Source organism: Capsicum annuum, chromosome 8, assembly GCF_002878395.1.
Source record: "Capsicum annuum cultivar UCD-10X-F1 chromosome 8, UCD10Xv1.1, whole genome shotgun sequence".
Classification (NCBI taxonomy): Eukaryota; Viridiplantae; Streptophyta; class Magnoliopsida; order Solanales; family Solanaceae; genus Capsicum; species Capsicum annuum.
The window spans coordinates 41,253,556-41,270,084 of NC_061118.1; the positions used below are offsets into that span (position 1 = coordinate 41,253,556).

Sequence of the window (16,529 nt, forward strand, 5' to 3'; positions counted from 1 at the left end):
ACTAAATATGGATATCTGATGCATGTGTAAGTAATTTATGAATGCATGACTTGGTGTTCTGATGAACTACATTTCTCACAATGAGAATGCATGTCTGGTGCATAATTATATAACTAAGCTGATACATGAATGCATGACTGAATATGTAATGGTACTTGGTCCAAATTTGTAATGAATACAGAACAGGAAACTATGTAAGCTTAAGGAGAACTGTTACCTTGAGCATGATCTGAGTTGGCAAACAAGAGCTGAGGATACTTGGTACACATGTCTCACCAAAGAACATTAACTAGAGGGACTTCTTTGTTCCTCAATCTATGAGTCTGATAGTCTAGGATTTGGATTGAAATCTCTTCATAAGAGAGGCTGTTCTAAAAGTCTTAAAAATACCACATGTATAAATGTGGATTCATCATTCAAAGAAACCTTTTAACATTCTTGGTATAATTTCAAGCTAGGAAAATGTGCTGGGTATTACAATATCTCCCCCTTGAGAACATTTGACCTCGAATGAGACTAAATGTGTGGGAAAGAATATGAACTAATGTACATACTAACATGGCTGGCTGGAACAAGATTCCATGATAGACATGACTGATAACTCAATCTATCATACTAATAATGTATATCTAATTCATGTGTAACTGATTCATGAATGTATTACTGGGTGTTTTGATGAACTACGTTTCTCACAATGAGAATACATGTTTGATGCATAATTATATAACTGGGCTGATACATGAATGCATGACTGAATATGCAGTGCTACTTTGTCTGAGTTTGTGATGAACACTGAACATGAAACTGAGTAAGCTTAAGAAGAACTGTTACTTTTAGCTTGATCTGAGTTTGCGGAGAAGAGGTGAGGATACTTGGTACATATTTCTGCTTCTGCTTCCCAAGTATGCCCATCGACGGAATGATTTCCCCAAAGAACCTTCACTACAGGGATTTCTATGTGCCTTCATCTACGAGTCTGATAGTCTACGATCTTGACTGGAATCTCTTCATAAAAGAGGTTGTTCTGAAAATCTATAAAATACCACATATACAAAAGTGGATTCATCTTTCAAAGAAATCTTCTAACAATCTTGGGATAATTTCAAGCTACAAAAACGTATGGGGCATTACAATAGCTTCCTCTTGAGAACATTCAACCTTGATTAGACAGAGTGAGGGGGAAAGAATATAAACTGATATACATACTGAACATGATGGGCTGGAACATGATTTCATGATTGATAACATAATATATCATGATAAACATGCATATGTGATGCATGTGTAACTAATTTATAAATGCATGACTGGGTCTTCTAATGAACTACGTTTCTTATATTGAAATGCATGTCTGATGCATAATTATATAACTGAGTTGATACATAAATACATGATCAAATATGTAATGGTACTTGGTCTTAGTTTGTGCTGAACAATGAACATAAAACTGAGTTATCTTAAGGAGAACTGTTACTTTGAGCTTGATCTGAGTTGGAAGACAAGAGGTGTGGATACTCGATACATATGTCATCTTTGGTTTCCAATGTAGCTCCGTCGATAGTCTGATTTCACCAAAAAACTTTAACTAGGGCGTCTTTTATGATCCTTAATCTACGAGTCTAATTGTCTAGGATCCCGACCAGAATCTCTTCATAAGAGATAGTGTTCTGAAAATCTTAAAAATCCCATGTGTACAAATATGGAGTCATCTTTCAAATAAATTTTCTAAGATTCTTAGGACAATGTATGGGGTAATACAGTATCTCACCCTTAAGAACATTCATCCTCGAAAGAGACTGAGTGAGGGAAAAGTATTATAAATTGATGTACATGAATGATGTACCGGATGGAACCATATTTCATGACTGACAGGAATGATTACTAAATATATCATACTATACATTCATATCTGATGCATGTGTAACTCATACATAAATGTATGACTAAGTGTTCTGATGAACTTTATTTCTCACAATGAAAAAGCATGTCGGAAGAATAATAATATAATTGAGATGATACGTGAATGCATGCCTGAATATGAAATAGAACTTGGCCCGAGTTTGTGATGAACACTAAATATAAAACTGAGTAAGCTTTAGGAGAACTATTATATTGATTTTGATCTGAGTTGGCGAAAAAGAGGTGAGCACACTTCGTACGCATGTATGATTCTACATCCTAAGTAGCTCCATGGATGGACTGATTTCACCAAAGAAATTTGACTACGAGGACATCTTTTTTCCTCAATCTATGAGTCTTATAGTCTAGGGACTCGATTGGAATCTCTTCAGAATAGAGGTTGTTCAAAAAATCTTTAAAATATCACATGTACAAAAGTGGATTCATCTTTCAAAGAAAGCTCTAACATTCTTGGGACAATTTCAAGCTAGGAAAATGTATGGGGTATTACAATATCTCCCCCTTGAGAACATTTGTCCTCGAATGAGACTGAGTTTGGGGGAAAGAATATTAACTAATGTACATACTAACATGACTGGCTGGACCACTATTTCATAAATGCATGTCTGGGCGTTCTAATGAACTACGTTTCACATACTGAGAATACATGTCTAATGCATAATTATATTACTGAGCTGCTAAATGAATGTATGACTAAATATGTAACGACACTTGCTCTTAGTTTATGATGAACACTGAACATAAAACTTAGTATTCTTAAGGAGAACTGTTACCTTGAGCTTGATCTAAGTTGGGGGAGAATACGTTAGGAGACTTGCTATGCATGTCTGCTTCTGTTTCCCAAGTATCTACATCGATGCACTGATTTGACCAAAGAACATTAACTAGATGAACTTCGGTGTTCCTCAATCTACGAACCTAATAGTCTAGGTCTCGACTTAAATCTTTTCATAAAAGAGGTTGTTCAGAATATCATAAAAATATCAAGTGTACAAAAGTGGATTCATCTTTTAAAGAAAGGTTCTAACATTCTTGGGACAATTTTAAGCCAGGAAAAAGTATGGGGTATTACAATATCTTGCCCTTAAGAATATTCATCCTCGAATGAGACTAAGTGAGGTTGAAAGAATATAAACTGATGTACATACTGAACATAACTAGATGGAACATGGTTTAACGACGGACATGACATATAAATGAATATATCTTACTAAGCATGAATATCTGATGCATGTCTAACTGATTTATAGATGCATGACTGGTTGTTCTGATGAACTACATTTATCACAATTAGAATGCATGTCTGATGCATAATTATATAATTGAGCTGATACCTGAATACATGACTGAATATGCAATAGTACTTGCTCTAAATATGTGTTGAACACTAAACATGAAACTGTGTAAGCTTAAGGAGAACTGTTACCTTGAGCATGATCTGACTTGGCGGAGAAGAGTTGAGAATACTTTATATGCATGTCTGTTTCGTCTTCCCAAGAAGTTCCATCAATGGACAGATTTCAACAAAGAACTTTAACTAGAGTGTCTTGTATGTTCCTCAATATATGATCCTAATAGTCTCTCATCTCGTCTGAAATATCTTCACAAGAGAAACTGATATTAAAATCAATAAAATACCATGTGTACAAAAGCGGAGTCATCATTCCAAGAAAGATTCTAACATTCTTGGGACTATTTCAAGCTAAGAAAGAGTATGGGGTATTACAACATCTCCTTTTTGTGAATATTAAACCTCAAATAAGAATGAGTGAGGGAGAAAGAATATAAACAGATGTACATACAGAACATGACTGGCTGGAGAATGATTTCATGACTGACATAACTAATAATTAAATATATCATAGTAAACATGCATATCTGATACATGTGTAACTAATTCATGAATGCAAGATTGGGTGTTCTGATTAACTGCATTTGTCACAATGAGAATGCATGTCTGAGGCATAATTATATAACTGAGTTGATACATGAATGCATGACTGAATATGCAATGGTACTTGGTCCTAGTTTGTGATGAACACTGCAAATAAAATTGAGTAAGCTTAAAGAGAACTGTTACCTTGAGCTTGTACTGAGTTGGCGGAGAAGATGTGAGGACACTTGGTATGCATGTCTATTTCTTCTTCCGAAGTAGCTCCATCAATGGACTAATTTCACCAAAGAACTTAAACTAGAAGGACTTCTTTGTTCCTCAATCTACGAGCCTGGTAGTCTAGGATCTCGACCGAAATCTCTTCAAAATAGAACCTAATCTTAAAATCATAAAAATACCATGTGTACAAAACTGGATTCATCTTTCAAAGAAAGCTTCTAAAATTATTGGAACTATTTCAAGCTAAGAAAATGTACAAGGTTTTAAGATATCTCCCCTTGAGAATATTCATAACGGACTGGAACATGATTTCATGACTGACATGACTGATAACAAAATATATCACCCTAAATATGCATATCAAATGCTTGTGTAACTGATTCTTTATTGCATGACTGGGTGTTCTAATGAACAACATTTCTCATAATTAGAATGAATGTCTGATGTATAATTATATAACTGAGCTGATACATGAATGGATAACTGAATATGCGATGACACTTGGTACAAGTTTGTGATGAACACTACACATGAAAGTGTGTAAGCTTAACGAGAACTGGTACCTTGAGCTTGATCATAGTTGGCGGGGAAGAGATGAGGATACTTTGTACACATTTCTTGTTTTGCTTCCCAAGTAACTCCACCGATGGACTGTTTTCACCAAAGAAACTTAACTAGAGGGACTTCTATGTTCCTCAATCTACGATTTTGTTAGTCTAGGATCTCGACCGGAATCTCTTCATAAAGATGTTGTTCTTCAAATCATAAAAATATCACATGTACAGAAATAGATTCATGTTTCAAAGAAAGCGTCTAAATATCTTAGGAAAATTTCAAACTAAGAAAAAGTACAGGGTATTACAATATCTCCCCCTTGAGAACATTCGTCCTCGAATGAGATTGAGTGAGGGGGAAAAAGAGAAACTGATGTACATACGGAACATGACTGGATAAACCGTGATTTCATGAATTACATGACTGATAACTGAATATATCATACTAAACATGCATGGCTTATTCATGTGTAACTAATTCATGAATGCATGACTGGGTTTTTTGATAAGCTACGTTTCTTACAATGAGAATACATGTCTGATGCATAATTATATAACTGAGCTGATACATTAATGCATGACTGAACATGCAGTGGTACTTGGTCCTACTTTGTGATATACACTAAACATGAAACTAAGTAAGCTTAGGGAGAATTTTCAACTTGATATTGATCTGAGTTGGCAGAGAAGAGGTGAGGATACTTGGTACACTTGTCTATTTCTACTTCCCAAATAGTTCCATCGACGTACTGATTTCACCAAGGAACTTTAACTAGAGGGTCTTTTTTGGTCCTTAATCTATGATTCTATGACTTGGTACACATTTCTGCTTCTGCTTTCCAAGTAGGTCCATCCACGGAATGATTTCCCCGAAGAACCTTCACTATAGGGACTTCTGTGTACCTTCATCTACAAGTCTGATAGTCTACGATCTCGACTGGAATCTCTTCATAAAAGAGGTTATTCTGAAAATCTTAACAATACCACATATAAAAAAGTGGATTCATCTTTCAGAGAAATCTTCTAACAATCTTAGGATAATTTCAAGCTACGAAAACGCACGGGGTATTATAATAGCTTCCCCTCGAGAACATTCAACCTCGAATATGACAGAGTGAGGGGGAAAGAATATAAACTGATATACATACTGAACATGATGGACTGGAACATGATTCATGATTGATAATTTAATATATCATAATAAACATGCATATCTGATGCATGTGTAACTAATTTATAAATGCATGACTGGGTCTTCTGATGAACTACGTTTCTCATAATGAGGATGCATGTATAATGCATAATTTTGTAACTGAGCTGATACGTAAGTACATGATCGAATATGCAATGGTACTTTGTCGGAGTTTTTGATGAACACTCAACATAAAACTGAGTTAACTTAAGGAGAGCTATTACTTTGAGCTTGATCTGAGTTGGCGGAGAAGAGGTGTAGATACTTGGTACATATGTCATCTTCGGTTTCCTATGTAGCTCCATTGACAGTCTGATTTCACCGAAGAATTTAACTAGAGCATCTTTTTTGTTCATTAATCTACGAGTCTAATAGTCTAGCATCTCGACCAGAATCTCTTCATAAGAGAGGGTGTTCTGAAAATCTTAAAAATTTGATGTGTACAAATATGGATTCATCTTTCAAAGAAAGTTTCTAAGATTCTTAGGACAAAGGATGGGGTATTACAATATCTCACCCTTGAGAACATTCATCCTCGAAAGAGACTGAGTGAGGGGAAAAGAATATAAATTGATGTACATTCAGAACATGATCAGATGGAACCATATTTCATGACTGACATGACTGGTTACTGAATATATCATACTATACATTCATATCTGATCGATGTGTAACTCATACATGAATGCATGACTAAGTGTTCTGATGAACTACATTTCTCACAATGAAAATGCATGTCTGAAGAATAATAATATATTTGAGATGATATGTCAATGCATGCCTGAATATGAAATGGTACTTGGCCCGAGTTTGTGATGAACACTGAATATGAAACTGAGTAAGCTTATGGAGAACTATTATATTGAGCTAGATCTGATTTCACAGAAAAGAGGTGAGCACACTTCATACGCATGTATGATTCTGCATCCTAAGTAGCTCCATGGACGGACTAATTTCACCAAAGAAATTTGACTACGAGGACATCTTTTTTCCTCAATCTATGATTCTGATAGTCTAGGAACTCGACTGGAATCTCTTTAGAATAGAGGTTGTTCAAAAAATCTTTAAAATAGCACATGTACAAAAGTAGATTCATCTTTCAAAGAAAGCTCTAACATTCTTGGGACAATTTCAAGCTAGGAAAATGTATTGGGTATTATAATATCTCCCACTTGAGAACATTTGTCCTTGAATAAGATTGAGTTAGGGGGAAAGAATATAAATTAATGTACATACTAACATGACTACCTGGACCACTATTTCATAAATGTATATCTGGGCGTTCTAATGAACTATGTTTCTCTCAATAAGAATACATGTCTGATGCATAGTTATATTATTGAGCTGATAAATGAATGCATGACTAAATATGCAATGACACTTAGTCTTAGTTTATGATGAACACTGAACATAAAACTTAGTATTCTTAAGGAGAACTGTTACCTTGAGCTTGATCTAAGTTGGGGGAGAATACGTTAGGATACTTGCTATGCATGTCTGCTTTTGTTTCCCAAGTATCTACATCGATGCACTGATTTCACCAAAGAACTTTAACTAGAGGAACTTCAGTGTTCCTCAATCTACGAAACTAATAGTCAAGGTCTCGATTGAAATCTTTTCAAAAAAGAGGTTGTTCAGAAAATCAGAAAAATATCACGTGTACAAAAGTGGATTCATCTTTCAAAGAAAGGTTCTAACGTTCTTGGGACAATTTTAAGTTAGGAAAAAGTATGGGGTATTACAATATCTTTTCCTTAAGAATATTCATACTCGAATGAGACTAAGTGAGGTTGAAAAAATATAAACTGATGCATATACTGAACATGACTAAATGGAACATGGTTTAGCGACTGACATGACTTATAACTCAATATATCTTACTAAACATGAATATCTGATGCATGTGTAACTGATATATAGATGCATGACTTGTTGTTCTGATGAACTACATTTATAACAATGAGTATGCATGTCTGATGCATAATTATATAACTGAGCTGATACCTGAATGCATGACTAAATATGCAATGGTACTTGGTAAAAATTTGTGTTGAACACGAAACATGAAACTGTGCAAGCTCAAGGAGAATTGTTACCTTGAGCATGATTTGAGTTGGCGGAGAAGAGTTGAGAATACTTTGTACGCATGTCTGCTTCATCTTCCCAAGAAGCTCCTTCGATGGACTGATTTCAACAAAGAACTTTAACTAGAGTGTCTTGTATGTTCCTCAATCTATGATCCTGATAGTCTCTGATCTCGATTGAAATATCGTCACAAGAGAAATAAATATAAAAATCTTTAAAATAGCATGTGTACAAAAGTGGAGTCATCATTCCAAGAAAGATTCTAACATTCTTGGGACTATTTCAAGCTAAGAAAGAGTATGGGGTATTATAATATCTCCTCCTTGAGAATATTAAACCTCAAATAAGACTGAGTATGGGAGAAAGAATATAAGCTGATGTACATACAGGACATGATTGGCTGTAACATGATTTCATGAATGACATAAATAATAATTGAATATATCATAGTAAACATACATATCTGCTACATGTGTAACTAATTCATGAATGCATGATTGGGTGTTCTGATTAACTATATTTCTCACAATGAGAATGCATGTCTGACGCATAATTATATAACTGAGCTGATACATGAATGCATGACTGAATATGCAATGGTACTTGGTCCTAGTTTGTGATGAACACTGCACATAAAATCGAGTAAGCCTAAAGAGAATTATTACCTTGAGCTTGTACTGAGTTGGCGGAGAAGAGGTGAGGATACTTGGTATGCATGTCTGTTTCTACTTCCCAAGTAGCTTCATCAACGGTCTAATTTAACCAAAGAACATAGACTAGAGGGACTTCTTTGTTCCTCAATCTACGAGCCTGGTAGTCTAGGATCTCGATTGAAATCTCTTCACAATAGAAGCTGATCTGAAAATCCTAAAAATACCATGTGTACAAAAGTGGATTCATCTTTCAAAGAAAGCTTCTAAAATTATTGGAACTATTTCAAGCTAAGAAAGAGTATAGGGTTTTAAAATATCTCCCCTTGAGAATATTCATAACGGGCTGGAACATGTTTTCATGACTGACATAACTGATAACAAAATATATGATACTAAATATGCATATCTAATGCTTGTGTAACTGATTCTTTAAAGCATGACAGGGTGTTCTAATAGACAACATTTCTTACAATCAGAATGAATGTCTGATGTATAATAATATTATTGAGCTGATACATGAATGGATGACTGAATATGCAATGGAACTTGGTACAAATTTGTGATGAACACTGTACAGAAACTGAGTAAGCTTAAGGAGAACTGGTACCTTGAGCTTGATCATAGTTGGCGGAGAGTAGATAAGGATACTTGGTATGCATGTCTACTTTTGCTTCCCATGTAAGTCCACATGATGGACTATTTTCACCAAAGAAACATAACTAGAGGGACTTCTATGTTCCTCAATCAATGATTTTGTTAGTCTAGGATCTCGACCGTAATCTCTTCATAAAGATGTTGTTCTTTAAATCATAAAAATATCACGTGTACAGAAACAGATTCATGTTTCAAAGAAGGCGTCTAAATATCTTAGGAAAATTTAAAACTAAGAAAAAGTACAGGGTATTCCAATATCTCCCCCTTGAGAACATTCGTCCCCGAATGAGACTGAGTGAGGGGGAAAGAATAAAAACTTATATACATACAGAACATGAATGGATAAACCATGATTTCATGAATGGTATGACTGATAACTGAATATATCTTACTAAACATGCATGGATTATTCATGTGTAACTTATTCATGAATGCATGACTGGGTTGTCTGATGAGCTACATTTCTCATAATGAGAATACATGTCTGATGCATTAATACATGACTGAATATGCAGTGGTACTTGGTCCTACTTTATGATGTACACTAAACATGAAACTAAGTAAGCTTAAGGAGAATTATTATCTTGAGATTGATCTGAGTTGGCAGAGAAGAGGTGAGGATACTTGGTACACTTGTCTATTTCTACTTCCCAAATAGCTCCATCGACTTACTGATTTCAGCAAGGAACTTTAACTAGAGGGTCTTTTTTGTTCCTTAATCTACGACTCTAATACTTGGTACATATGTCTGCTTCTGCTTCCCAAGTAGGTCCATCGATGAAATGATTTCCCCGAAGAACCTTCACTACAGGGACTTCTGTGTTCCTTCATCTATGAGTTTGATAGTCTACGATCTAGACTGGAATCTCTTCATAAAAGAGGTTGTTCTGTAAATCTTGAAAATACCACATATACAAAATTGGATTCATCTTTCAAAGAAATCTTCTAACAATCTTGCCATAATTTCAAGCTACGAAAACGTACGGGGTATTATAATAGCTTTCCCTCGAGAACATTCAACCTCGAATGAGACAGACTGATAGTTCTGGAACCATCCAAAAGATACTCTCAAAAGGAGATGGTACGGAAGTACATATTCTCCCGAAGAGCAAAAGGAGTTTGGTAGGCTATGGATAGCCGACATGAAGAGACTCCGGTGCGACATGGAATTCTTCTTCTGGTTCGAAAAAACTGGAAGGATAGAAAATCAAACCGAATCTCTGAATGTCATCGTTACCAAATGGTACACTCAGAGAAACACGGTGGTAGAATCCACAACGCCTCCCCTAGAAGGACTTAACATTTCCTACTCCAATGAAGTCATTAAGGCTTCACCTTTTAAGACCAAGTCCGAACGAGGCACAATGACGCCTCAATGTAAAGATCTTGATCGAATAATTGAGCAAAACAATTATACAAATCAGGTTCTTCACACAATTTCCCAGCAGATTGAAGAAACCAAGAGTTCCCCTCTCTCTGCGCCTCTACCGATCAAGAGCACTCCAAGCTCTAAACCTCTTTCTAATCCTATCTTTAAACTCCCAGAGTTTCATAAGGATAAGTTTCCAAATCTCAATGAAGATTTTAAATTATCCGAACAAATTCTGGAAAAGATTAACTCTAAACTCACCAAGTTTAAAATATCTCAAGAGCCTTCTAGCTCAAAAGACTCTTCTAGCCCTCCAGCAAGAAACTCTCTCTCTAAACTGACTAGTGATCGGTTCTCAACTCGGAAAAACTATTATCGAAAACCTTCTCCCCCTGACATCCAGTTCGAGGAAAATCCTTACCTCTCCACATCTAATCATGATGGACGCGGCATCACTGAATGGAATATTGATGGTCTGGCTGAGCATCAAATCTACAATAAACTTCATGAGATAGCGGTAGCCATCACGGCCTACAAAATCAAAGGTTCCTCTGATAATGGTGCCGCCACCATGGTTGTCTCGGGTTTCACCGGTATGATCAAACACTGGTGGGACAATTATGTCTTTGAGAAAGAGAAGAACCTCATCTATAACGCCACGGTTCTTGAACAAGTAACCCGAACTGTTGATGGTCGAGAAACCCTGGTTCAAGAAGCACAAAAAGACGCTTGTGCAACCCTTCTCTATCATATAGCTAGACATTTTGTAGGAGAACCAAAACTCTTCCAAGATAGAAGTCTAGAGATCCTTAACAACCTCCGTTGTAAAAATCTTGCCGACTTTAGGTGGTATAAGGATACCTTCCTTGTTAAAGTCATGATCAGACCTGACTGCAATAATGACTTCTGGAAAGAAAGATTCATCAGTGGTCTTCCCTCATTATTCGCAGACAAAGTCCGAACAAAACTTAAGGATAGATTTGAGGGCCAGATTCCTTACAACATCCTTACTTATGGAGACTTAGTAAGTTTCATTACCACTACGGGGATAGAACTCTGTACAGACCTTAAGCTTAAACAACAGTTGAAGCAGAATCACAAATACGGTCTGACAACCTTCTGCCAAGATTATGGTTTTACTGACCTCCATGACGGAAAGAGGCATAAAAGAATGCCCCCGAAACGTCATAAAAAGCCTTATCTAAAAAGAAAGACTTCCTATAAAGAATCAGGTTCTTATAAGGAGTCAAGTAAACCCCACCGAAAAACCAGACGCAAATCTTTCGCAAAATCCAAAGATACCTGTTGGACTTGCGGTAAGACCGGCCATAGGGCAAAAGATTGCACATCAGGTAAACGGAAGAAGATCAATCTTCTTGATCTACCCGATGAAACCAAAGAAAAACTCTTCTCCATTATGGAAGACCCCTCTGAAGCATCTGACTCTTATTCTTCTTCCGAAGATGAATATAGCGATGAAGATTTCATCAACACCGCTTATGAGTCTGATAGTTCCCAATCAGGGCAAGACTGTGAGTGCAAGGGCACTTTCTGTATTTGCTCACGAAAAGTTATCAATGTCATTACTGACAAACCAAAGGAAATCCTGTTTGATATTATCGAACACATCGATGACGAAGAGCTTAGAACTAAGTACCTCCAAGAGCTCAAACGTCTTGTGCTTTCTGCTGATGAAAGCACCTCCAAACCAAAACCAATTGTTCAGCCTTTCTCTATGACTAGAGTTATGGCTAAATTCAACCCGCCTTCTGAACCTTCCATAGCAGAACTTAAGGGTGAAATCTCCATACTGAAAGGAGAAATCTAAAACCTTAAGGTTAGACTTGATCAGGTCGAACTACATGTTTTGACAGAACAAGTACTACAATCAGCCTCCCCAAAGGCCCTTACAGCTCCTCCTCCTATCAGCATTCCGACGGATCATCTCAAAGAACCTATTCCCTTTCCCGGAGAAGAAAGCTCTGCTATTCCTTCTACCTCCAAAGCTGTAGCAGCCATTAAGGCCTACAGTGAACACATCGTGATAAAAATCGTTATTAACAATGACTTTGTTCTAAACAAAGTAGCTCTTTTCGACACTGGCGCCGACAGTAATTGTATTGTCAAAGGCCTCATACCTACCAGGTATCTTCAAAAAAGTACCTCGCGGCTATACTCTGCCACGGGAGAAAAAAATGCGCATTGATTATCAACTCCGCAAAGCCCATATCTGTAACAACGGCGTTTGCCTTATCAACGATTTTGTCATTACCGAAGATATCACAGAAGATATCATTCTAAGGATTCCTTTTATCAATCAGATCCGACCTTACCAAAGTAACTACGATGGTATTCGTACAACTTTGTTGGATACTGAGCTATTTTTCCCTCTTCTGCGTCCGCTCCCTTCTCATGAGCAGCAGCGCATTAAAGACGAAACTATCTTTAAGATTAATCGTCTTTCGTCACATCTTCACTATTTGCAGGGTGATATTCAGCTCAAACGTATTGAGCAAACTTTAAAAACCCCGGAGATGCATAGTAAAGTCTCCATTCTCCAGAAAAGGTTTGAAGACGAGATTTGCTCTGAATTGCCAAATGCTTTTTGGGAACGCAAAAAACACCTCGTAGAACTTCCCTATATCCCAGGCTTCGATGAACAAAACATCCCTACAAAAGCCAGACCAATCCAAATGAATCATGAGATGATGGAAATCTGTAAAACAGAAATCAATCATCTTCTGGAAAAGGGAATCATTAGATCCTCTAACTCCCCATGGAGTTGTTCAGCATTTTATGTAAACAATTGTGCTGAAAAGGAAAGAGGAACTCCCCGGCTTGTGATAAATTACAAACCTTTAAATGCTGTCCTGAAATGGATCAGGCACCCGATTCCAAATAAAAGGGATCTTCTTAAAAGAACCTACAAAGCTAATCTTTACAGCAAATTTGATATGAAGTCAGGTTTCTGGCAAATTCAGATTGCTGAAAAAGATAAATATAAGACTGCCTTCAATGTCCCTTTCGGACATTACGAATGGAATGTCTTACCCTTTGGGCTTAAAAATGCTCCATCCGAATTTCAAAATATCATGAATAACATTTTCAATGACTATTCTTATATGTCAATCGTTTACATTGATGATGTACTCATTTTTTCTGAAAACATCGATTCTCACTTTAAACATCTTAATACTTTCTTTCAGATTGTTAAATTAAATGGCTTAGTAATAAGTGCTAGAAAAATGAAGCTCTTTCAAACTTCTATTCGCTTTCTAGGTCATGATCTTCATCAAGGGAGTCAGAAACCCATCTGTAGAGCCATAGAGTTCTCTTCCAAATTTCCTAATGAAATCACTGATAAAACTCAGCTCCAGAGGTTTCTAGGAAGCCTTAATTATGTAGCTGATTTTATCCCCAATATTAGGCAGGTCTGTGAACCTCTTTATAAGCGTCTCAAGAAAAACCCAGTGCCTTGGAGTTCTGACCAAACCAATCCCATCATAAAGATTAAGTCTTTAGTCAAAAACCTTCCCTGTTTAGGTATTCCCAATCCTAGTGCTTTCATGATTGTAGAAACCGATGCTTCTGACATAGGATACGGAGGAATCTTGAAACAAAGGGTAGACGATAATCCCATTGAACAATTAGTTCGATTCACCTCGGGAGTCTGGAACTCTGCCCAGAAAAATTACAGCACAGTCAAAAAAGAAATTTTGTCTATAGTGCTATGTATCACTAAATTTCAAGACGACCTTATTAATAAGGAGTTTCTTCTTCGAGTTGATTGTAAATCAGCTAAAGAGATTTTACAAAAGGATGTTAAAAATCTTGTTTCCAAACAAATATTTGCTAGATGGCAAGCTCTCCTATCTAGCTTTGACTTTCAAATTGAATTTATTAAAGGAGAAAATAACTCCCTCCCCGATTTTCTAACAAGAGAATTTTTACTTGGCCATGAGACCAACAACTCCGGGCAATCGTCCCAAAATAGGGCAACAAGGAATGGCTAGACCATTCGATTCCCCAGCCTTGATGAATCCACTAAGGCCTACAGTTCCACAGAGGCCTCCATCCACGACAGAAGTTCAAAACAAATATTCTGCTTTGACAGAAGTTCAATTTCCTAGACCTCCTCCTTCAATCCCTACAAAATTGGTAGACTTGAAGACAAACTTACCCTTGAACAAAGGACCATCAGCAAGCTCATCCTCTGTCCAAACTAAACAGAGTTACGCCATGAAGGCCCCAGAGACCTTTGCACAAGCAGTCGATCCTACGGCAGCCAGAGCTACTCCATAAGGAAGAATTTAAATTCATTACTACTCAAGTAATGCCCATCATCGCCTTGGATAAAGCCTATGAAGGCTACCCCATCAACCAGTTAATCAAACCGGTATACACCAACAACAATTTTGTGGACACAGAAGATCCACTCAAAACTCGCAGATATTATGAAGCTATCCTAGTCGATACCGATTCTATTGAGGTAGAACATTCGATGGATGCTAACAATCCCGGATACATCAGCTATTCGAAGTTTACCATAAAAAGGGTATTGACCCCTTTTAATTGGTTCGTTGATCATCTACACACCCCAGTAGCCCTATCAATGCCTCACAGGCCTCAAACCTTCAATTGGTACGACTATAAGTCGGCCTGGTTCAATTTTATATTTGTTCGTCCAGGACATACTTGGTTCGTAAAATATTGTCCAACCATAATGGAAGCCATTATACCTCGATGGTTCTATGAATGGTGGCTTTGCTTTGGAGGAACCAAAGGAGTTCTTCCACAACAATTTCATAATAGACTCCCCGACTTTTTAGTCAAAGAGGGATGTTCTACATTACCTGAGCACATTCAAATGTGCAAATTCTTTATCAAAAAACGAATATCATATATTATATCCTGGAATTTCTCTAAAGAAGAACAACACAGGATCAAATATTTGTCAAAAGAGATAAAAATCAAGGGTTGGACTCCAAAACCAACCGCTCCTAAAACACCAGATAAAGGCCTATCTACAGCATCGGCCTCCCATCAACCTTCTCCCTCCAAGAAGGCTCTCAAAGAAAAACTAAAGCAGGCGCTGGCCAGGTTAGATGGACCAGACACTACCGACAACACTGAAGAGTTACTACAGCTCATTGCGGAAGCTTCGTCTACAGGAAGCAGCGATGACAATGGCGATATGCTAAATACCAAAGGGATTGCTATGGCCTACCTTGATCCCTATGATGAATAGGAAAATGACCCTTCACAGCGATAGAGGTTCAAAGAACCGGAATTATCGCTTCAAAGGGCAATCTACTATTCCTGATAGGAATCCAGTTGTCACAGCTGTCTAAAGACAGAAGAAAATTATGAAGATGCTTTTCAAAAAGCAAATAGTACACTGCTTTTCAAAAGGCAAAAGAAAACAGTAGGATGCTTTTCAAAAGCAAGCACTCAACTTTGTCGGCACATCTTAGCCGTCCATCTATATCTTCTTTTACGCTTGATGTAATTCTCTGCCTATAAAAGGCTTACTTCTCTTTAGAGTAGGCATTCAGAAATTTCCCACACTTAAGAAATTCTCCTTGCCCAATCTCTCTTGTAATACTGTCTCTTGTACTGCTTTCATGTTTTCATAAATAAAACTTGTAAGTTTGTTAATCTTCCCTTTATTTCATATTGCTTTCAAAGTTTTTGTCAAAATTAATTAAATAATATCTACGATCCGTTTTTAGCTTCCAATATCATGCTCATTATATATTACAACCACAATCCATAATATCATAACTTGGGGAATTTCATGAAGTACATTGGTATTCTACATCTTGTAAATGAGTGGGTTTTGCATCTAAGCATAGCATAATTCCATAAGACTCGTTGATGAGTAATCCAACAGTGTTCACAAGACACATTATCAACATGGATAACATTGAATCATAGAGGAGTATCATGAATCATTCCCTTAGTGACAATTTAGCTATAATGCATGATT

General features: G+C 36.8%; 1 protein-coding gene across 1 annotated transcript; it reads left to right on the forward strand.

The window, feature by feature from the left end:
• Positions 1-10,313: 10,313 nt before the first annotated feature.
• On the forward strand, positions 10,314-12,368 carry LOC124886583. Its single transcript, XM_047395410.1, has one exon. It carries the CDS (start codon positions 10,314-10,316, stop codon positions 12,366-12,368), a length of 2,055 nt encoding a protein of 684 aa, XP_047251366.1.
• The last annotated feature ends 4,161 nt before the right edge of the window (positions 12,369-16,529 follow it).

Coding starts and splice junctions, on each gene's coding strand:
- LOC124886583 (XM_047395410.1), top strand. CDS start 10,314: ATGAAGAGACTCCGGTGCGACATGGAATTCTTCTTCTGGTTCGAAAAA.